At 42.0% G+C, this 24,210-nt stretch overlaps 1 protein-coding gene across 1 annotated transcript in view; it reads left to right on the forward strand.

Annotated features, from left to right (window-relative positions):
* Window positions 1-12,203: 12,203 nt before the first annotated feature.
* Cog8 (conserved oligomeric Golgi complex subunit 8) overlaps window positions 12,204-24,210 on the forward strand; it is a 113,201-nt gene continuing 101,194 nt past the window's right edge. Inside the window, exons 1-3 of the mRNA XM_067153831.2 lie at window positions 12,204-12,355; window positions 14,187-14,258; window positions 18,895-19,019. Coding sequence (XP_067009932.2) covers window positions 12,301-12,355; window positions 14,187-14,258; window positions 18,895-19,019 — 252 coding nt within the window. The 5' untranslated portion in view covers window positions 12,204-12,300. The remainder of the gene's footprint in view (window positions 12,356-14,186; window positions 14,259-18,894; window positions 19,020-24,210) is intronic.

Below are 24,210 nucleotides of genomic sequence, written 5' to 3' on the forward strand. Positions count from 1 at the left end.
TACCAATATCATCGATGCCGAAAATCATTCCGTAAAACCTTGCTAGAAGACATTAAAAGAAAACTTACACGACCCCTCGCATATTATCACTCACCGCACTAGACGCAACGATCATAAGTAATACAACGCAATGATTAACAAATAACGGTCGTCTTCAAGTTGAGAATTTATACATGTCAAATCGACATTAAAATAAATACTACTCTACATCTAAAATAAGCAACTACGTGGCGGAATATATAGACGATATTTAAGTACTCATCTTGGGTTGTTGCTCCACGACGGTGTCACCTTCCATGTTCAGCTCTCAATTATTAATATTATCCATTAGTGTCCATCACATTCCTGGCCAGATCCTTCGAGGTCCCTTTATTTTAGTTGTTCATGTTAATACGTGTTGTCATCTCGTGTCTGTATTCCATAAACGTTGGTTCCATGTTACCTGAAACTCAGAAATGTCTATTAGGACAAGGTCATACACCTTGATACAATTTTACAGTTCAATTAACACACTTGCCTTTAGGTTTTCGATAACAAGATATCTTGTTTTACAATATAATATGTGTTTATAATATGCCAATATCACGTTAATATATCTCTTCAACACAATCTTTCTCCTCACGAATTTTCGCTTTCGATCCTTCTAAGACACAAAGATTGAGAGAGTCAACTTCCTCAGAGACAAAACAAATTCTACAACAACATAATAATCGCAGACGGTTTGCTTTTTAGAACTCTTCTATGCTTCCAGCTCCCATGTGTTCTTGACGGTTATATGAACGCTACTGATCCACGAAATATCACTGTAATATTTGTCACATGTGAAAGGTAATCATTGATTTACTCAAAGAAAGTCTCGAATCCCAGGTAGATTAAGAAATACCGTCGTCACTAGCAAGAAATATGAATACATACTTATGAGCTGTAAACAGGAGTCCATCATGTTGCATTCCGCTGCTCGCGCCGTCTTTTGTTTGTTTCTTGAGGTCCAGGGCTGGCACCGATGAATGGGAGTGCCATGTCTGTGAATTCTTATTATCTTTGTGCATTTGTCTAGCGCGGGCAGTTCAAAAAGCAAAATGGAGGTGAACAACATTAAGGATGTTATCGCTTTTTTTGACGACGAAAATCACCATGTAATAAGGAAATTACAAGACCTAAATCTCGTGCCGAAGCAACCGGAAAATAGCATGATCCCTGGACCAATAGATATATTACTTTATTAAAGGAACAGCACTATTAGACAATTGACAGTTGAAGTGACACGACACCAAAGCATTACCGTGAGCAAAGACATGACACACGAAGTGTTGTGTTACACACAAACAAAACACGGAAGCCCTGCGACGCAGAAAAAATTGTATATAGCTGTAAGGCAGTAAAGTATGAATTCTGTAAAATTAAATATTTCCATTATTTCTTAATCTACCTGGGATTTTAGACTTTATTTGAGTAAATCAATGATTACCTTTCATATGTGACAAATATTACAGTGATATTTCGTGGATCAGTAGCGTTCACGTAACCGTTCTTGACAATTGGAAACATTTGACACATAATGCGTAACGATCTTGTATAAATCAGCTGTACTGGCAAAGGAACTTATTTAATAATTGCTGCCTCGTATTTAGGTTAGTAATCGACAGTTTCATTCTTCATCTCGATCGTCGAATCGTGCGAGACTAGATGTACAAGGTATGGCCCTCTCATATAAACTTATTATTCACATATTTCATGGCCCTCAGTAACATTCTGTCATTGATATATTCTGCCGTTCATACGCATTTCAGTAACTTTACTTGAGGAATGTGTATTATTCATTTAATCCTGCCCTATGTTTCACGATGTTTTATTGTCCACCAATATTTCCGAGACACCACGGGGTTTAGAGCTTATTATCAATCCGCCGATATCTTCAATTCAGCGATGCTGTTCACATAATTAGACAAGCCAATTGAACTCAAATTCTCCTGGAGGTGTGATAACCGGACATAAGATTTCATTGACATTATTTCTCAACATAAACTTCCAATGTGTTTACCAACCTCATACTGACCGTTGCCTACGAGATATACAAGGCCGGGAAGTGTGCGTTAGTTCTGAGCATAAAAACCGTCCCCAACCAGGTTCGTAGTACCGCCGCCAGATGTCTCGACATCGTGCTATAGTTTTCATATGCTGTAGTGTATTAACATATGGAGAAAAGTGTTTTTACTACGTTTACTTATAGATTTCACTTACTGTTAGTGTTCAAATGAACTCGAAGTAAATTTCATATACTCTATAAAATGTGGTATATCGTACTGTAAGTCCAATTCGTAAAAAAAAAAGAAGAACAATTGGAGTTTTCAATCATTTCCAGCCGATCCAGTTTTATAGGAGAAGTGGATAATTGCTACATCCTGACGGGGGTAAGGGGGGCAAATTAGGTTCGCTTTGGTCGCCTGGGACGTCATCCAGAGTCTGTAATCTGCATTTTAAATATTGAGACTTCAGATTATTGGTTACTGATTCATAAGATCACTTCACTGCTTCCGACTACCGCATCAAAAGACACGAATTAGGCATATGTTGGCTTTTCTAATCGAAAAAACTAGAATAACACTCCTCAGTAAAGATCCCCTTGTGGTGGGGGCGGTAGAATAACACCCACTCTGTCCACAGCCTATCGTAAGAGGGGACTAAAAAGGGCCCCAGGGGCTCTGAACTTTGGAGCGTGGGTTAGCGACCCCGGGACCCTTAGCTGAATACTGGCATTGCTTCCACTTACTTGTGCTAGGCTCCTCACTTTCATCTATCCTATCCGACTCCTCTTGGTCAACTCTTGTTTTTTCGACCCCACGGTATTAGGTTCCCCAGGCCTAGGGATTCTTTCATTTTCACGTGGTCTTTGTCTTCCTTTGGCGGATATCTTCACCTTTTTAAGTGTCGGATCTGTTCATTTTCCCCTCAGATTAGTGTTATATAGAGGACGGTTGCCCAGTTGTACTTCCCCTTAAAACAATAATCACCATCACCACCACCTCATTGAAGAAAACCTCCATTACGAAGCCATGAATTTGACATGCGTGGAGGAAACGTTAGGATCCCCTATCATAGACGAAATGGCTATCAAGCCCAGAGTACACTACAATCGTAATCCTGATCAGCAACAGTTCTGGAAATAGGCCTACTTGATGAGACGCTCGAAGGTAAGCTAACTATTCAATTCGCGATTATTCTATTTTCTTTCAGATGTACTATTTTGAATAGGCCTAAAATATATGGACGTTTTTTGCTATTGGTTTTACGTCGCACCGACACAGATAAGTCTTATGGCGACGATGGGATAGGAAAGGGCTAGAAGTGTGGAGGAATCGGCCGTGGCCTTAATTAAGGTACAGCCCCTGCATTTGCCTGGTGTGAAAATAGAAAACCACGGAAAACCATTTTCAGGGCTGCCGACAGTAGGATTGGAACCCACTATCTCCCGGATGCAAGCTCAAAGCTGCGCACTTCTAACCGCACGGCCAACTCGCCCGGTAGTTTTATATTATCTTAGATGCTATTGATATTAAGAATGACACCATGCCTTTTCAGAAAAAAACCTGTCACTCTGGAGTTGTCTTCCTTGGCCATGATATGTAGTTATCTCGTTCGAGTTGTGGAAGAAAATTCCAACTGTAAATCATGCTTGGGACAGATATCCTCGGCCACAACTGACAGTCCATTGATGTGCCTCATGGAAGATCGTGGAGCATTACGCTACCCCTCAAAAGAATTTGTTTACTTCCTGCAAAATATGTTGAATATGCGTCACTCATTACGTTATCTAGGAAATACGAATTTAGTTAAAAAAACTTAACGCTTTTGTTGTTCCAAAGTTCATTGCGGCATTCAAATGTGACGAGTGTAATCAGAGAGTACTGACTGCAAGTCTCATTACAAAACTTTTAAAACCAATACTCGACAATGAAGCTCATACAATTACAGATGCTCATGACTTGGAAAAGAACTTCAGGACAAAGCCTTTAAGTTGGAAGATCTTAAAAATGTGAGTGATACGAGCAGTGATCATGGTAAGTCATTTTTAATGTATTACTTTTATTAATTATCGCACTTGACTTCGCCTAAAATAATTCCGAATACCACTTAAATGTGCTTTACTTTACATCCAATCACTCGAAATCACATTTAGATGGTCCTAAATTCATCATTTGTAGATTTTTACGTCTTTAGATACCAACATGTACTATTAATTGAATGTATTTCGCGCGAGCAGCATAGCAAGATGTCGAGACCTCTAGCGGACGTTCGTAAAACTACTTGCGACCCGCTTTTCTATCGGTCCACTTCCCAAGGAGCAGCTGACTGTCGTAGCGAGAGGTCGTACGTGCCTGTCGCTCCACTTTCTCTCTCCTTGCCAGGCGCTCAGTACTTTCAAGTGCTAACCAGGCAGCTGCAGTAGCGTAGCCAGGATTTCAGTTTGGGGGGGGCCCATTCATCCAGAATTTTATTTTGATAGGTGTCCAAACTTCCATAGTTTAGGTGGTGTAGAATACCGAAAAAGGAAATGAGTGTCCTTGGATCCAAGTAAGAGTGGTGGATTCGTGCGGATTCCGGAAGCTAATAGTAATTTCCTTCTTCTTCTTCCCCACTTTTCCCACATCTGTGGGGTCGCGGGTGCGAAATGTGTCGCACATGTGGATTTGGCCCTGTTTTACAGCCGGATGTCCTTCCCGACGCCAACCCTATATAGAGGGATGTGATCAGTGTTGTGTGTTTATTTGGTGGTTGGTAATGTAGTATGTTGTCTGAATATGAATATGTTGGGACAAACACCCAGTCCCAAGCCAGAAGAATTATTCAGACGCGATTAAAATCCCCGACCCAGCCGGGAATCGAACCCGGAACCGTCTGAACCGAAGGCCTCAGCACTGATCATTCAGCCAATGAGTCGGACTCCGGAAGCTAATATTAATGCACATTATATATAAAATGCTCAATAAAAGAACTTTCGTTAAAACTCCTGGGGTGTCTGGACTCCTTGGACGACAAGCCCCGGTCCCTCGGCTACCTCTGTTACTCCCATCCCAACATAACTGCAGCATTTCATATATTCCGCGTAGAAGTGAAATGAATGCAATAAACACTTTGAGAAAGGATGCAATATTCTGGTTTAGAACAAATACGGTAATATTATAATAATAATGGTCATGTGATAAGCAATAAAGAAGTGACATTTTATACAAATAATGCGGCAAAGATACACACACAAACACACACGCGCGCGCATCGAATACACGTTTCTCGTTCTTCTTGTCCATGGCTAGATGATGAAGGCAAGAGAATGATGGCCCACCGTGACTCGTTATTTCAACATTATAAACAAACCTAGATGACACAGACTTCGAATCTAATCGCATCTTAAGAAATCGCACAAAGCAGTTAATCAGAAATTTAAAAAATGCATATATTTTCGGATTTCAGCTAACAACTTAAATTCTAATCGCGCATGGGACCAACTTAGACCTCTGGGAATAGGAAAACATCAACAGAGACAGACAACTCCTGACATTCCACTTGACGAACTGAACGATTACTTTAGTAGAATAAATATTCAACCTACCCAAATTAACTGCACCGACTCACCGCCCTCCCCTCCAGCCAATCTGCCATTCACATTTCACAGTGTCACAGAAAATCAGGTTAAAAGGCTTTGTACTCGATAAAATCAAAGACTACAGGTGTATATGATATTCCTATTACTTTTATACATAACATTATGAGTAACCGTCAACAGCGTGTAACAGTAAACGACAAGGCCTCTAAATGGAAAATGAAACTTAGTGTTGCCCCACAGGGCAGTATTCTACGGCCCCTAAGTTTCTGTATTTATATCAATGACATACCATCTGTGACAGGAAATAACACACATGACCTCTGTGCTGACGATCTTTAAATAGGCTATATCGACACTGCAAGACAAGATATTAACAGGGACCTCCGACGACTCAGTGTATATGCACAACGAAGCTCTCTTATACTAAACTGCAAAAAAAAAAAAAAAAAACTCAGACAATTATAATTGGATCACGAGAATTACTGAGCTTCTCAAACAATGTCGCAATCCCGCCTATCCTACTGAATAGTAACTATATGCCCTACAGTAAAACGGTTAAAAATCCCGGCGTGATGATGAATGTAACAGTTGATTGGTCTGATCAAACGAAAGAAATACGTAAAAAGATTTTTGGAGTACTTCACCCTCTTAAACGACAGAGGAATATATTTCCATTTGAGCTACAGGCCAAACTAATACAGACACTCATTCTCCCTATTCTTGATTATTGTGACGTTGTTTTAGTTGACATGACGAGAGAAGAAACTCTTAAACTTCAACGAGCACTGAATTCCTGCCTGCGATTTATTTACAATATCGAGTACCGTACGATTTTCATATCACCCCATACTATCAGGCTGTCTCATGGCTGATGTCTGATAAACGTCGGCAGCTGCACACTTTAACGATGGTGATCAGAGTGGTAGCTGAAAGTCAGCCAATGTATATTTCTTCTAAATTCGTCTTTTTATCATCATTTCACAACATTAATACACGTTCTAGATCCATTCTTTCTATTCCACTGCACCGCACAAATAAAATTATTAGATCATTTGTGGTGACTGTCGCCAGATTATGGAATTCCCTGCCAGGTCAGTTCAGGTCAGAGAAACTAGCTTTGTTAAATCACGATTTAAGGTCACCTGCCGAGACTACCTGCTGAGGACAGCTGACTGAATGGTTGAAATATGAGGAATAGCCATGTTTAAGAGTTTTTAATATAAATTAGTTCTAATATTAATTTACATACATACATACATACATACATTATCATTATAGACTGTTATGCCTTTCAGCGTTCAGTCTGCAAGCCTCTGTGAATTTACTAAACGTCGCCACAATCCTCGATTTGCAACTAGTGTTGTGGCCTCATTTTGTTCTATACCTCTTATCTTTAAATCGTTAGAAACCGAGTCTAACCATCGTCGTCTTGGTCTACCTCTACTTCTTTTACCCTCCATAGCAGAGTCCATTATTCTCCTAGGTAACCTATCCTCCTCCATTCGGCTCACATGACCCCACCACCGAATATTTAGTAAGTAATTTACTTAAATTTATTTTAAATTCTATTAATTTATGTAGTTTTAACTATTTTAAGAATCTCAGTATTTTATTTAAGATTTTGATTAGTATGTGGTTAAGTGTACAAGAGGGCCTGGAGCCCTAACTTCGCCACTGTACTGAAGGCACTAATAAATAAATAAATAAATAAATAAATAAATAAATAAATAAATAAATAAATAAATAAATAAATAAATAAATAAATAAATAACGTAAAGCGTATGGGTATAGATATTTTGTTAGTTGGTAAAGAAAAATACACGTTACAACAAATGTTATGTAGGGTTTACCTTGTCCTGTTAGTTTCCAACGCGGTTAGGGCCACGCAGCTGTGAGCTTGCATCCGGGAGATAGTGGATTCGAACCCCACTGTCGGCAGCCCTGAAAATATTTTCCCGTGGTTTCCCATTTTCACACCAAGCAAATGCTGGGGCCGTACCTTAATTAAGGCCACGGCCGCTTCCTTCCCACTCCTAGGCATTTCCTATCCCGACGTCGCCATAAGACCTATCTGTGTCGGTGTGACGTAAAGTAAATTGTTAATTACTTTTCCACGCAAGTCTGGGATACAGAATATTGTAGTATAAAGTTAGAGTTTCGTGACGCTAATATTCGTATCTATAATTTTTATTAACGTGCCAGAAATCAACGACACTGGGCTGTTGCCATTTCAACACCGTTTTAAGGGTTACCGATCCAATCCGGGATTTGAACCTGCGAACTCAGACTCAGAAGGACAGCGACTCAACCAACTGAGCCACATGAAAAGGAGGCGTTTGTGATTATTGTTATAAATAGATGCAGCTAGTATTTTTACAAAGGTTTTATGAGGAGCATTTATTAAGGCGTACGTTTTCTTACTGTCCTAAACGCACGAGGCCGGACAGAAGAACTAGCTGGAAGCTAAGGAACCTTGCAGGGGTGTCGTTTCCTTCTCTGTTCACTTTTCCAAATTAAACTCCATGACGTAACAGCCCCGAAGTGCCATCGCCTACCAAGCGACAGCTGTTCAGCCCGGAGGCCTGCAGATTACGAGGTGTTGTGTGGTCAGCACGACGAATCCTCTCCGCTGTTATTCCTGGCTTTCTAGACCGGGGCCGCCATCTCACCGTTAGATAGCTCCTCAATTATAAACACGTGGGCTGAGTGTACCTCGAACCAGCCCTCAGATCCAGGTAAAAGTCCCTGACCTGGCTGGGAATAGAACCCGGGGCCTCCGGTAAGAGGCAACGCTACCCGTACACTGTGGGGCCGGCTGGTACTTTTAGGTCTCCTTATTTTCGAATTTGACTTAAGACATCCTGCATTCGATTCCCGGCACTGACAGAGTTAAGAAAGGCATGGGATGGGGAGGATACAGCCTTGTTTTGGGGTGCAGTAGAGTTTTCCTTGAGTCTCTCGTAATCGAAATGTCTACGGCCTGGAAGGTAGTCACCTTCACGGGGTGTAGTACCAAAGTGTTCCTTTTTTTTTAAGAAGACAAATTAAATGAAGATTCTACTTCCTCACAAACGAAGAACGATATTATCAATTTTACGAACAGTTTCAATAATGCAGCCGGTTTATGTTAAAGGAAAAAAGCTATGATTGTACATGGTAACAATCAAAACCAACAATATCTACTGAAGATCCCTCACCGCACTCGGTAGGACCGGCTTTCTTTTCATATTCACCGGGCGAGTTGGCCGTGCAGTTAGGGGCGCACAGCTGTGTGCTTGCATCCGGGAGATAGTGGGTTCAAACACCTCTGTCGGCATCCCTAAATATGGTTTTCTGTGGTTTCCAATTTTCACACCAGGCAAAAGCTGGGGCTGTGCCTTAATTAAGGCCACGGCCGCTTCTTGCCACTCTCAGCCCTTTCCTTTCCCATCGTCGCCATTGAAGACCTACGGTGCGACGTAAAGCAAATTCTAAATAAAAAATAAAAAATATTTTCACAACCCCTTTCAAGGGAAAGTTGTATCCACACTACTATTTTGTGGGTACGCCACTGCATCCACTCACCATTTAAGGTACAAGGTAAGTCCGAAGAATGGTTGGATACTCAAAATACACCACCATAAATGATGCGGTTCTGACTCAAAAGTATAAAGAAAGGTAAGGGACGGGATCTAGTGTTTTAAGTAAAATCCGTATCAGTAGAACGTGACTACCCATTTTAAAAATGTTTCATGTATCGACTGCGATTCAAGCCTGGGCCGTCGTGATGAGAAGATAGAAGCATTGGAACGGAGTTATCATGCCCGCCAATTATAAAGTATTTACCCGCACTTTTGATGGTGCCATTTGAGGTTCCAATCAGTCCCCGGGCATTTGACAAAATATATAGGCCTACCTATCGAACTTAGGCACGCATCCGCGATTGTCTTGGCACTGTAAGAATTTTAAAAAAAACTTTTCATAACTTACCGAGGATGCACATAGTGTTGGCTTTTCAGTGACAAAACGGTCCCTCTTCAAAAAATATTACTTATATGACACAAAATGAGGAACTAACGTGCAGATCACAATCCTGTCACAGTCTTCCCAACGCTGCAACTCAAACACAGCACATCTCTCAACCACGGTGCAACCCGAGGATCCCTAGGACATTGTTGTTTCCTGGAACCGATCTGCAAAAGCTGACACGATGTTGTAAGCTTGCAGCTGTTTCTGGACGTGGCCCCCGTTATCTCGGTGGTCACGTTCCGGCCCCCTACTGAGTAATCCCTTGCTAATTGGCCCTTTCTTCATGTCTTGACATTTGTCAATACACGGTTTCATTCCCAATACTGAGGCCTCTACAGGAAAATATCCTCGCGCATCACAATCCTAAGTGTCTTCCTTTCATTCAAGCAGTACAAATATGGAGAATTGTGTATGTCCCTATTGAGCCCTACTAATAGATTCTTGTCGCTACGTTAATTTAACATTTCGGCGTACGTTTTTAAGTTGTTCGTACCGTACGTAAAACAACGGCTAATCCTTGCTCTAGTTTCAGGAAATATTTTGGGGGGGGGCCGGCCCCCCTGGGCCCCCCCCCCCTGGCTACGCCAGTGGGCAGCTGTACTTATTAGTACGACTTCGAAAGAGCTTTTGTCTGAGCTGAGCACTTCTCAGTGCTCGCTTATTCTTATTCTCTTTCAGGAAGACCAGGATGAAGAAGACGGACGTGTGGCGATCGTCGGACTACTGCTGGGCAGCGGAGGACAACGAGTCGCCTGCACCCGAGCCGGAGCCGGAGACCGAGGTGGAGACGGAGCCGTACAGGGACGGGTGCGACCCCCCTGAAGGCTTTTTCTTCTCCGAAGGCCACACCGATCCGGAGTACGAGGCGCTGCTCGTATACTACAGGCCGGGGCGCCCTGTAACTTCTGAACGGGGCCTCGTCCTGGACAGAATGCGGCGCCCTCGCCGAGGAGGCAGGAACATCTCGACAACCATGGCCATCGAGAGCTTCCTACCAGGAGGCCTCATTATCCGCATCACGACCAGGAGCGGATGCGCGACGCAGAGAAGGAGCTTTCTACTCTGTTCCAGGTCATCCGTCTACCAGGGAGAGACGGCGTGCCAGGGATGAACACCGGCGCAGTCAGGGCCGCGACGGAGACCAGGGAGACGCCGAGGAGGCTAAGGAATAGGGCGGTTAACACCGACTTAGTCCTGGCCACCCAGCCGGCGACTAGCGACGCCATCACGGAGGTGGGGCATGACGCCCTCTGGCGCCGCGACTGTGCGACTTCAGTGGAGGAGGACGCCCCCTGGCGTTCTGAGGCTGCTATCCAGGCCCACCCTGCCAGCACGTCTGTCGAGCTGCAGACCTCGATGTGCGCCCCACAGGACAGGGAATGCACTCAGGCGTTAGCACCGACCGACGCCGCCGCCAGCCAGGAGAAGGAAGAAGACGGCGACGCAGCGGAGCCATCAGCTACCCTGGGGTCACCAGGCCGGGAGGAGGGCCACCAGGACGAGGCCTCTTCCCCCGCCGAGAAGCAACCCCCGGGAAGAAGAAGAAGACGACGCCGCACCAGGAAGCAGAAGGCGTCGCTGGCTCACCAGGAGAGGACCGCCAAGCCGCAACCCAGGACTGCTCCCAGGACAGCAGTCAACCGAGGAGCCAATCAGGAGAGGACCTCAGCGGGTAGCGGCAGTCAGGTGAGAGTAAAACGTCCCCCTCAGCAGCTCTTGCAGTGTTTCCGCTGTCTGAGGTGGGGCCACCGTCAGGTTAGCTGTGGACTCCAAGTGAAGTGCAACCGCTGTGGTGGTGATCACCACTACACGGCCTGCGCAACACTTAAGGAGGCGCCGGTGTGCGCCAATTGCGCGGGGGGCCACCCGGCCTCCCACCGCAGTTGCCCGGTCTACAGGGCCATGGCGCGGGCAGAGAGGAGGGAGGCCCGGCGCCATGACCCAGCCCCTTCCAGGAGGCCCCCGCCTCGGCGGGCTTGGCCTCATTCTCCGGGATCGGAGACTGGGTACGAGGTACCCCAAGGAGGTGGAGTTGTGCGGCGGGCCCTAGTGGTACTTGACGCATGGCTCCGCAGCCGGCAAGGACCGTGCTAGTCACAGCAGTGCCCAGACGGACTGATCCCCAGACGATGGAACGGCAAGGAATTGGTTTATGTTTTGTGCATGTTACCTGTTCCTAACTAACACAACCTCTGGTCTTTTTCCAGCCCACATCCTTGCATGTGCTATCAAAAGGCTCTTTCTTCTTTCTGCCTATGTGGTTTTTCCCTGACCCTTCAATACCAAACTTCAACACCATATACCTAATACAATATCGCCTGGTAGCGTGTTTGACATGGAAACAGGCAGATACTCCTTGTATCACTTCCCACTCTCCCCTGCTATCTCTTTCTTCTTCTTCTTAGAAATAATAGCATGTCGGAGGCCATGTAGATTGAGTCGTTGGTCACGCGGGGGGAGCGGGCTTCGCCCCCCCCCGCCCCGAAATAAAAAATCGTTGGCAACGGCGAGTGTTATGTGTGAACGGTCCGCTCTCTTGAGAGGAGCGAACGGGGAGTCGCTCCACAAAAAGAGTCGTTCATCAGTAACGACTCGCTCCTGAGCGACCCAACACTAGCCAGTTACGGTACGGGAGATGTGTACGTTGTGTGTACGTAAAGAGGTGTGTCATTTCATTGAACTGTATTCAAATGGATCTTGAAACAGAAAATGTTATGAAAATCTTGTTTAATAACAACATTCGAGGTTTGTACATATTTTCCAATAAAACTGCCATTGCTTAAATGGATATTGAAATGCCCTGCTCTCGCATCAAACTAAATTGAAGGTTATGAAGTACACTTTGTTTATAAGTGCTCACTGTTTTTTTTTTTTTTTTTTTCTCCATTAACTTCATAAAAGGATCCTCCCTATTTTATATCTTCATGAAATTTGTAATTGATCTAATGCTTGTGCTTTTGAACCAGTGTCGCAAACAGTGTTGTCACTAACCGTTATCGTAATCCTACTTTGTTTCTCAATTTTTGTGATTTTCCGTGGTTTCCAATTTTCACACCAGGCAAATGCTGGGGCTGTACCTTAATTAAGACCATGGCCGCTTCCTTCCCAGTCCTAGCCCTTTCCTGTACCATCATCGCCATAAGACCTATCTGTGTCGGTGTGATGTAAAGCCAATAGCAACATTTTTGTGATTCTAATAATTCTTCATTGCAGCCAAATGACCATACAAAATAAAATAATTAAATAAAACCACCTAAAGGTTCCATCTTCTGAAATACAGACACCTCGCTCTTCTGTACAGAACTTGCCCTCTATTAGGGCAGGTTAGGATTGATCACGTCCTTCACGCACACATTCGATTCATGATAAGCTTTTGTGCTACAAAGCTTGAAATGAAAACTATGTACATCAAATCTAGTTATGATGTGTTGAAATTCATAACTAGCCCGCATCCATTGCTCTCTCTTCATAGGATCCATTGCATGTACAGTACGCGAACCTTTTCTTGATACGTGAGCTCCCTAGTGTTGAATCGTAACTTGGTATTAAGAAAAGGTTCGCATACTGTAAGTCCAACCCTTATTAGAGCATACACGAGTCTGGACAACACGTATTTTGAAAAGCCCCAAAGCTCAGGTACAAACTAACTTCTTCCATAGCTTTACATCGCTTCCATTGACATGATTTGTTTGATTGTCACCGCCATAAGTCTGTGCTATCAATTGCTTTTGGATTATATCATATAATAAAACTTCAGTATTTCTGCAAGTAAAGCTTACTTCATTTGATTTACCATAAAAAGACACAATTTATAACTTTAAATCACGATGATGCCTGGATGACTATGAGTGATGTAAATACAACTACTGGTATTTATTTTCTTGAATTTACTTTAGCAGCACTAATCTATGTCAGTGCCAGTCCATATATATTTATTTGCCTAACGCTTCTGTGATTCTGTGTATGTGATTTACCTCCAGTTCTTCATTCAGCCATGCTGTTTCCCTGTTTCATTGCTTGTCATGCTATAGATATTTTTTTTCTTTTTTTTTCTTTCTTTTTTATTAGCATATTACCATTTCAATTTTTCCTCTGGGAAACTTTTGTTTTAAAGTTTGTGTTTGCAATCCCCCAACCCCCATGTAGGCTATATTTTGCTTATTCAAGTTAATTGAGATACGTATATTGTCCGCCTTTTCAGTATATACAGTACAATCAGTAAATCTTAGATCACCAGAACATTAAAAAAGAGTACTGTAGTACATGTTTTGTCCCTTAATTTGGAACATCTTCAGTATTTTGTCATAAAAACTTTGAAGTTTCACTTAAAATTGCTAGTTCCAATGTTCATTTTAAAATGGGTCAAATAAGTCTGACAGGTGTTATGACATAGATGTGATTGTAATCAGTTTGTTAATATGGATGCAGAATGAAACTCATTGCATATGATAGTTGACGTCAATACGGAATCAGATATTAGATATTATGCCTATCAAAATAATTGCAGTTAAGCTTATTTACCAGCAGTTTAGTCTTCTGTTGTGATTTATTTAATATTTCTTCATTTTCATTTCAGATGAGTGGAAAGATAATCCGGACTTTGCCCTGTACTTATCTAAGCTGGGATCATATGGTCTTGAGCAGTTGAGTGAGTAGTAACTATCAAACTATCAGATTTTTTGACCAGTTGTGTTTATATTGAATATGAACTAAAATGATATACTTTTTTTTTTACCAGAAATTCCTTGGAAAGCAGTTGGTGATTTATGTAGCAGATAAAAATCTCCAATGGGCGATGCCACTGGCTACCCACCCCAACCGATTAATTTATATATACATGCACCTAAACAGAGCTGAACCCCCCTTCTGAAAGGAAGCCAGTGATTTGACATTGCATTGGAGTTCACCATCATAATTTTAATGACTACATTACCTGGCATTCTTCACAACATTGCGTTGGCACTCTCCACCTGAGAGTTTTACGTTGTCATTTAAGAAACAATGGTCTTAACTTTTCCTTCAGCCAGAAATGTTTCGAGAATCCATTGATCCTGAAATTGTTTTTAAACCTCCAGGTCCAGTATAGGGGAGAAAGAGTGAGGTTGCTCCCTTAGCAGCCACCTAATGTCTGTCTATATCGGTCCCTCAATCCTGAGGATCGTGATCTTTGAAGATATTTCTTTGTACCCGTTTCCATCCTCCACGGTCTTCTGCTATACAGGTAGATTGTATGCACGATGTCTTTGTTGCATGTTTTATGCCATCTGTCCAGCGTATAGGTGCTCACCCAAGCTCCCTCTTTCCAGGCACGTTTCCCAAGATTATGTGCTTTTCAAGGCTTCCTTCTACACGATGCATAATATGACCAAAGAATGTTGACATTTTGCCGATAACCTGGTACTGATGTTCAGCTCCTTGAGAATGGATTCGTTGGTTCGAAATGCTGTCCAAGGAATGTGAAGCATTCTTCTCCAGCACCACATCTCGAACGAGTTTATCTTATTCAAATCTGAAACTCGTAAAGTCCACGTTTCACCACCATAGAGGAAGATAGAGAATACCAGTGTCTGTACTAGTCTCATCTTTAGTTTTCCAGAAATGATGCGATCCTACCAAATATGAAGATAACTGAGTTTGAAAATATAAGGGGGTCATTGTTAGAATCCATACGTATTGGTATGAGTACGTTTTTATTGTTCTGGAAATATCAATAAGCCATATTTATATTATACCAATCATTAAATTATATTGATATTTAAACTAGGTGAAAGTGAAACATGAACTACCTGTTCTCATGCTCTGTGATTGGTGGCCTTATTCAAAATATTTAAAGAACACTCGTTCTATGTGATGTACCATTGTTGTGGGAAGATTTACCTATATTGTGCTTCAGATCCTACTGGTTGATCAGTCTCTCAACTTCTTTGGCATGAAGATCCTCCAGCAAGAGAAAAGGCGGATTCAACTGAGCAACCAGAACCTCTAGTTCTTATAGATGAAAGTCTTAATCTGGTGAGATGTACACGCACACATATTAATGGTGTCCCGACATAAACAATCAACACTGCCCCACTCCAGTACTGAAAAGGAGGGGAGAGAGTGAAGGGGTAGTGTTGAAGGCCACTCCAGTACTGAAAAGGAGGGGAAGGGAATGAACAGGTAGTGCTGAATACACAGTGTGTGTATTCCAGCGTTATACTGTAACATTGTAATAAGATGGCTCCTATCCTATCGCAGCTGAATCAAGGCCGTATTATTGGCATGTGGGAGGCTCACATGGTCCCCCAAACAATAGCAGAAGCAATACCATGCAGTCTTAAGACAGTTTGGAGATGGATAGAAATATGGCAAGAACGAGGTGAAGAAGGATTGGTAGACCCGATATAACGCAGCTACAAAATATTCCTAACTACAGTAGTATAAAATACTTTCCGGTTAAAAACCTCCTTTACCTCTTAATGCTGTAATTATCAGAGTAGGTTACTTTTTTAATTGTTTAGGTTAAAATGCTATTTGTTCAGGGCGTCGACCTATAGAGTTCTTTTGCCCCTGCTTGCACAATATATGAACCTGCATGTAATTCGAATTGCGGAAGTGTTGAGTGTTGAATGTGAGGAACGTTAAGGACGACACAAATATGCAGTCCCCAGGCCAGGGATATTAATAATTTACAATTAAAACCCCCTGACCCGGCCGGGAATCGAACTCGGGGCGGCCGGACACGTTGCCCCATACACCGCGGGACCGGACGAGTAGGTAACCTAATGCTGTACTTCAATACATCCGTCACTGTGCCCATTTCGATCACAACAAAGTCTTGTAGCGGGCTGTCTGCATGCAGTCCATGCAGCAATGCGTTAAGCGAGAAGGTGAGTCATTGTGCCTTCGACACTACCCCTTCACTCTCTTCCCCCATGTTTTGTACTGGATTGGCCTTCAACACTACCCCTTCACTCTCTCCCCTTCTTTTCAGTACTGGAGTGGGGCAGTGTTGATTGTTTATGTCGGGACACCATTAATGTGCACGTCTGTACCCATTGCATGCTGTTGCAATTACTGACAGTGATGTGTGAACTGCAGTCTCTTCCAATTGAATACGTAGCATCGTTTCTTGGCTTATCATGGTAGAGTTTCAGATCCAAGATTGCAGGGTCAAACCTGACAAAGGTAGACAGATTTTTGAAGGGTGGGAGAAAGTTCATTGAACATTCTAGTGTTATGTGATGTTAGATCTCTGGTGACACATTTGGTGTTCAAAAAAATTAAGACTTGGCAATGCATTACCCAATAGATTTGCTTTTTCTCCTTTCCCTCGATATATGATGAAGTAAAAAGGAACATTGAAATTTCACCGAGGCTACCTAAATGGTGCTAGATAAAAATGCTTGCACATGCTAGTTGAGGCCATATAATTATATATATATACCATCATACTAATAAAAAGTCCTTATACAGTTGTTTAACTCTTGTTTAGTTATACAGTGAATAAACCCTGTATAAGCGTTTTACATTTTTCTTACTAATAAACGAGGTATACACATTGTATTACTATACAGCACGTATACACTCGTTCCAAGGCGTAGAAATCTCTTCCTGCAGTTCACTGATGTATTTCGCACGTTCACCGCCTTTATGATCGCTTCTGCTGGTTATCTTTGATCAAAACTTTCCAGAAAGTCGCACAGTAGCACGGCATATCGAAAAGGCAGTGGCAACACTAAGTGAGACAGCTGGAAATTGGCTTATACTGATATCAACATTTCTTCAGCTTGCTTGTGTAATGAACACCAAAAAAAAAAAAAAAATTTTAAGTGGAAAGGCGTAAGAAAATATCAATAGCTCCTAACTGGGATAGTACGTAAAACGTAAGCAATTGTAATTGAATCGGCGAGTTGAAAAGGGTACACATTCCAAAATCCTTACTTTTCAGGAGAAAGGAAAACCTGTTTTGTAGCTAAACGAAAAAAGTTTCTATTAGGCATTTGTACATCATATTTCTGCGTATTCAACTACAAAGTATGGAAATCATATTACGTACGATTTTCAAGTTATACCATTTTTTATGTCAAGGAATATGTCCCTTTTTATACTCAAATTTGAGAAAGATGTAAGATCTTTGTAGAGGCAAAGAATGTATAATAAACTCGCAATTTCAAAAGTCTATTAAACCAGTAACACATTATTACACAAACATACGCCCAACTATCATTTCTTTTATAACTTAGTTATTCATTGTCATTCCGTGAGACAGCTAGAAATGACTTAAATTGATATCAACATTTCTTCAGCTTGCTTGTGTAATGAACGCCAAGAAAGAAATGGAAAAGCTAAGAAAATATCAAAAGCTCCTAACTGGGGTAGTACGGAAAACGTAAGCAATTGTAATTGAACAGGCGAGTTGAAAAGGGTACACATTCCAAAATCCTTACTTTTCAGGAGAAAGGAAAAACTGTTTTGTAGCCTAAAATAAAGGTTTGATCCAAAAAGTTTCTATTAGGCATTTATACATCATATTTCTGCGTATTCAACTACAAAGTATGGAAATCATATTACGTATGGTTTTCAAGTTATGCCATTTTTTATCTCGAGGAATATGTCCCATTTTATAGGTACTCAAATTTGAGAAAGATCTTTGTAGGAACAGATAATGTATAATATACTCGCAATATCGAAAGTCTATTAAGCAGTAACACATCATTACACAAAAATACGCCCAACCATCATTTCTTTTATAGTTATTCAAAGTGTTTTACTTTACGAAGATGTCTAGCCTCCATAACCTCTGAATGGGGTATGTCTTCTATGTTTAAAATATCGTGAAGATCATCAACGTTATCGTCCATTCTTTCAATGTTAAATGGATAAGTCGAATATTTCACCATGATTATATTACTGTAGAAATAAATACCATGAAAATAAACTGCTCACTCGTTTCTTTTTCCGCTACTCGCTGCTATACAGCGCTTATACAAGGGTCCTGGTCTGTATAAGCAATTCAATGAATAACTATAACAAATGTATACACAGGAGGCTTATACACAGTTTATTAGTAACGAATTTCACATAAACGGTGTATAAACCTTGTATAAATGTTATACACCGTTTATTAGTAAGACGGATAATAGATTTCCTTATATACATGTCATATATGTATATGAGGAGTGGGCTAGTGCACAGATCCTGCCACCCACCAGCAGGTATATTCTGTAACAGTGATTGTATCTCCTTTATATCTTTTACCAACTTTCTATTGAAACACCATTGATGTAGCCCATTTCTTTCAGAGAAGGAGCCAGAGAGACTTAGTGAAGAGAAGGCAGCTGTGTTGGAGCAAACGCAGGAACTTGCCTTCACTAACTACAAGACATTCATTCAGACAGCAGAATGCTCGAGGGAGATCTGCAAGCAGGTACGCAGTGGATTATATAAATGTTAATTCCCATAGGGAACCTGAAATATTTGTCCCGAATGAGTAAATTTATAATACCAATATAAATGGTCCGTTATTGGACGTTATAAATTTTCCATCTAACTCATTCCTGGTTTCCAGGATTTCACCTCATTGTGGTAAGTTAGGCTCATCAGGTGGTCGAGGCGGCGGCGGCGGCAGAAAAGTTTTCATTCCCCGCCCAAAGAGCGGGGTGGGGCCCGTAGATTGTAACGTGATCTCTCGGGCTGGGTGATTTATGAACAGAACAAGTTGTGTGGGATGAAGGAGAAGGGAATAGGATGACAGAAGAAAGAAGAAGCAATTATAAATTTTCCAGCTCACTCATTCCTGGTTGCCAGTGTTTTGCCCCTGTGTGCTAAGCACAGTGTCCAATAACGGACCATTTATATTGGTATTACAAATTTACTCATTTAGGACAAATATTTCAGGTTCCCTATGGGAATCAACATCTATATCATTTGATGGCCAGGCAGGCATCAATTTTTGGTAATGAGACAAAGTCTCTCATAGTGCATTGGCACTGCTGGTGCTTGAAGTAGCCTACGCAGTGGCCTCCATGGTATGCACTAGCCGTGCGTCTTGATGGGTGTGCTATTTACCTACTGATGAGCCCAACTTAGCACACTGGGGCGAAACGCTGGCAACCAGGAATGAGTTAGATGGAAAATTTATAATGTCCAATAACAGACCATTTATATTGGTATGTAGCGGAGTCATGGAGAGATTACTTGTTGGAAGATTATTTATTTTAACTACAGCAGTGAACGTTCTACACAACATAAAGACTTCTTTCTTCCTGACAGAAAAATTCACTATGAATTTATGTTGGTCTGTGAAACAGTTATGGTTCATGTTTGTGGGTTACTGTAGTCACGTCCTAGTTCGTGAACCATGGGCAACGGCTGAGTGCCCTAGTAAGTGGTCCTGAGAGTCGCGATACAGTTGCTATGGAATGGGAGTGGGCATCTCGGACATATTCTGAGTCATGGCCCTCCTTGTGCTCAGGCGGCTAGGACTATACAATTCACCAGTGGTCCATAACCCGTTAGAGGAGAGATCCTCACTTGGACTATGTGCAAGTAGGGTAGCATCCTGCTTCATGAATTTAACGAGCTCAGAACATTTTTAGCAAGCTTCGGACCTATGGGAGTAATGGAGTCCCACTCCCATTTGACAGGCGAGGGACTCCTTGGAAACAACTTGGCGAACGAAATGAAATTCGATGGGGAGCTATCAATATTAATGAGGCTTATAGAAGAAAGAAGGTAGAACTGGCTGAGTCTGCAAAGAGGATGCATCTGGATGTGCTAGGAGTAAGTGATATTTGGGTAAGGGGAGATAATGAGGAAGAGATAGGAGATTATAAAGTGTACTTGACGGGTGTTAGAAAGGGAAGGTCAGAGTCTGGGATAGGGCTCTTTATCAGGAATACCTTGCACGGAACATAGTTTCTGTTAGGCACATAAATGAGCGAATGATGTGGGTAGATTTGTCAGTTGGAGGAATTAGGACTAGAATTGTGTCCGTGTATTCACCATGTGAGGGTGCAGATGAGGATGAAGTTGACAAGTTTTATGAAGCATTGAGTGACATCGTGGTCATGGTCAACAGCAAGGATAGAATAGTGCTAATGGGCGATTTCAATACGAGAGTTGGGAATAGAACTCAAGGATACGAAAGGGTGATTGGTAAATGTGGGGAAGATATGGAAGCTAATGGGAATGGAAAGCATTTTGCTGGACTTCTGTGCTAGTATGGGTTTAGCTGTTATGAATACATTCTTCAAGCATAAGGCTATTCACCGCTACACACGGGAGGCTGGGGTACCAGATTCATAATAGACTATATCTTAACAGACTTTGAATTCAGGAAATCTGTTAGGAATGTACGAGTTTCCCGCGGATTTTTCGATGGTACAGACCACTATCTGATCTGTAGTGAACTAAGTATCTCTAGGCCTAGGGTAGAGAAAGTGAAATCTGTCTGCAAACGAATAAGGGTAGAAAATCTCCAGGACGAGGAAATTAGAAGTACATGGATATGATTAGTGAGAAGTTTCGAACAGTAGACAGCAAGCAGGTTCAGGATATAGAAAGTGAATGGGTGGCATACAGGGATGCTGTCCGACTCGTTGGCTGAACGGTCAGCGTACTGGCCTTCGGTTCAGAGGGTCCCGGGTTCGATTCCCGGCCGGGTCGGGGATTTTAACCTTAATTGGTTGATTCCAATGGCCCGGGGGCTGGGTGTATGTGTTGTCTTCATCATCATTTCATCCTCATCACGACGCGCAGGTCGCCTAAAGGCATCGAATAGAAAGACCTGCACCTGGCGAGCCGAACCCGTCCTGGGATATCCCGGCACTAAAAGCCATACGACATTTCATTTTTTCACAGGGATGCTGTAGTAGAAACAGCAAGGGAATGACTAGGAACAACTGTGTGTAAAGATGGGAAAAGGTGAACATCTTGGTAGAATGATGAAGTGAGAGCATAAACGTAAATGGAAGGCTTATCAGAAATGGCTCCAAACAAGGGCCGAGGCAGACAGGGATTTGTATGTAGATGAAAGAAACAGAGCGAAACAAATAGTTGTTGAATCCAAAAAGAAGTCATGGGAAGATTTTGGTAATAACCTGGACAGTAATAAAAAATCTTAGGAAGGGAGGGAAAAAGGAAATGAACAGTGTTTTGAGTAATTCAGGTGAAGTCATAATAGATCCCAGGGAATCACTGGAGAGGTGGAGGAAATATTTTGAACATCTTCTCAATGTAAAAGGAAATCATCCTGGTGGTGTTGCAAACAGCCAAGCTCATGGGGAGGAGGAAAATGATGTTGGTGAAATTATGCTTGAGGAAGTGGAAAGGATGGTAAATAAACTCCATTGTCATAAGGCAGCAGGAATAGATGAAATTAGACCTGAAATGGTGAAGTATAGTGGGAAGGCAGGGATGAAATGGCTTCATAGAGTAGTAAGATTAGCATGGAGTGTTGGTAAGGTACCTTCAGATTGGACAAAAGCAGTAATTGCACCTATCTATAAGCAAGGGAACAAGAAGGATTGCAACAACTATCGAGGTATCTCATTGATTAGTCATCATCATCATCATCATTTCCCTTTATCCAGCTGTAGCCGGGTAGGGGCAAATATGGTTCCTCTCCACTTTCTTCGGTCTTTCCACCACTCCTCCTCCAACACTGTGTCCCAGTCCAGGTTTCTTTCTATAATGCTGCGTTGGATGGTATCCTTCCATCACCTTTTGTGGCATTCTTTCGTCGCTCATTCGCTTTATGTGCCCAAACCATCTTAGTCAGCTCTTCTCTATTCTATCATTCATTTTTTCCACTCCAATTTCTTCCCGGATTTTCTCATTCCTTATTTTCTCTCTTCTACTCTTCTGTATCATACTCAAGAATTTCATTTCGGCTGCCTGTATTCGACTCTCATCCTTCTTTGCCATTGTCCAAGTTTCTGCTCCGTAAGTTGTTATGGGTACGTAATACATCTTGTACATAGTATCCTTTGCTTCCATTGGCACATCTTTGTCCCATAACATGTTTCTTACACTAAGATAGAAACAACTTCCAGCTTGAATCCTTTTATTAATCTCAGCATCCAGTCGAGCATTCTCCATTAATTTACTCCCCAGGTATTTAAACGTTTCCACCACTTCCAGGGGCTTGTCTGCAAGTCTAATCTGACCTTTCCCTTCTTTCTCCCCTCTAGTCATAACAAGAGTTTTACTCTTTTCTACACTTATTTTCAATCCATATTCTTTGATCTTCCCATTCACCACATTCAACTGTTCTTGAACCTTCCTGTCGTCTTCTCCCCAAATCACAATATCATCTGCAAATAACATCATGTTCATTTCTCTTCCTCCATATGCTGCTGTTGCTGTTCTCATGATGTCATCCATTACTATTGTAAACAGGATTGGTGATAGAACACTTCCCTGTCTCAGCCCACTAGTTATTTTGAACCAACTTGTCCTGCCAACTTATGTTTGCACGCAACTACAACATTCCTTATACAATGCCATGATCGTTTTTATTAACTCATTGATTAGTATACCAGGCAAAGTATTCACTGGCATCTTGGAAGGGAGGGTGCGATCATTCGTTGAGAGGAAGTTGGATGAAAACCAGTGTGGTTTCAGACCACAGAGAGGCTGTCAGGATCAGATTTTCTGTATGCGCCAGGTAATTGAAAAATGCTACGAGAGGAATAGGCAGTTGTGTTTATGTTTTGTAGATCTAGAGAAAGCATATGTCAGGGTACCAAGGGAAAAGATGTTCGCTATATTGGGAGACTATGGAATTAAAGGTAGATTATTAAAATCAATCAAAGGCATTTATGATGACAATTGGGCTTCAGTGAGAATTGATGGTAGAATGAGTTCTTGGTTCAGGATACTTACAAGGGTTAAACAAGGCTGTAATCTTTCACCTTTGCTGTTCGTAGTTTAAATGGATCATCTGCTGAAAGGTATAAAATGGCAGGGAGGGATTCGGTTTGGCGGAAATGTAATAAGCAGTCTGGCCTATGCTGACGACTTTGCCTTAATGGCAGATTGTGCTGAAAGAACTTGAAAATAGGTGCAATGAGTATGGTATGAAAATTAGCCTTTCGAAGACTAAACTGATGTCAATAGGTAAGAAATTCAACAGAATTGAATGTAAGATTGGCGATACAAAGCTAGAACAGGTAGATAATTTCAATTATTTAGGTTGTGGGTTCTCCCAGGATGGTAATATATAAAGTGAGATTGAGTCAAGGTGTAGTAAAGCTAATGCAGTGAGCTCGCAGTTGCGATCAGCAGTATTCTGTAAGAAGGAAGTCAGCTCCCAGACGAAACTATCTTTACATCGGTCTGTTTTCAGAGCAACTTTGCTTTACGGGAGCGAAAGCTGGGTGGACTCAGGATATCTTATTCATAAGTTAGAAGTAACAGACATGAAAGTAGCGAGAATGATTGCGGGTACAAACAGGTGGGAACAATGGCAGGAGGGTACTCGGAATTAGGAGATAAAAGCTAATTTAGGAATAAACTCATTGGATAAAGCTGTACGCATAAACCGGCTACGGTGGTGGGGTCATGTGAGGAGAATGGAGGAGGATAGGTTACCTAGGAGAATAATGAACTCTGCT

The sequence above is a fragment of the Anabrus simplex genome, chromosome 9 (assembly GCF_040414725.1).
Source record: "Anabrus simplex isolate iqAnaSimp1 chromosome 9, ASM4041472v1, whole genome shotgun sequence".
Lineage (NCBI taxonomy): Eukaryota > Metazoa > Arthropoda > Insecta > Orthoptera > Tettigoniidae > Anabrus > Anabrus simplex.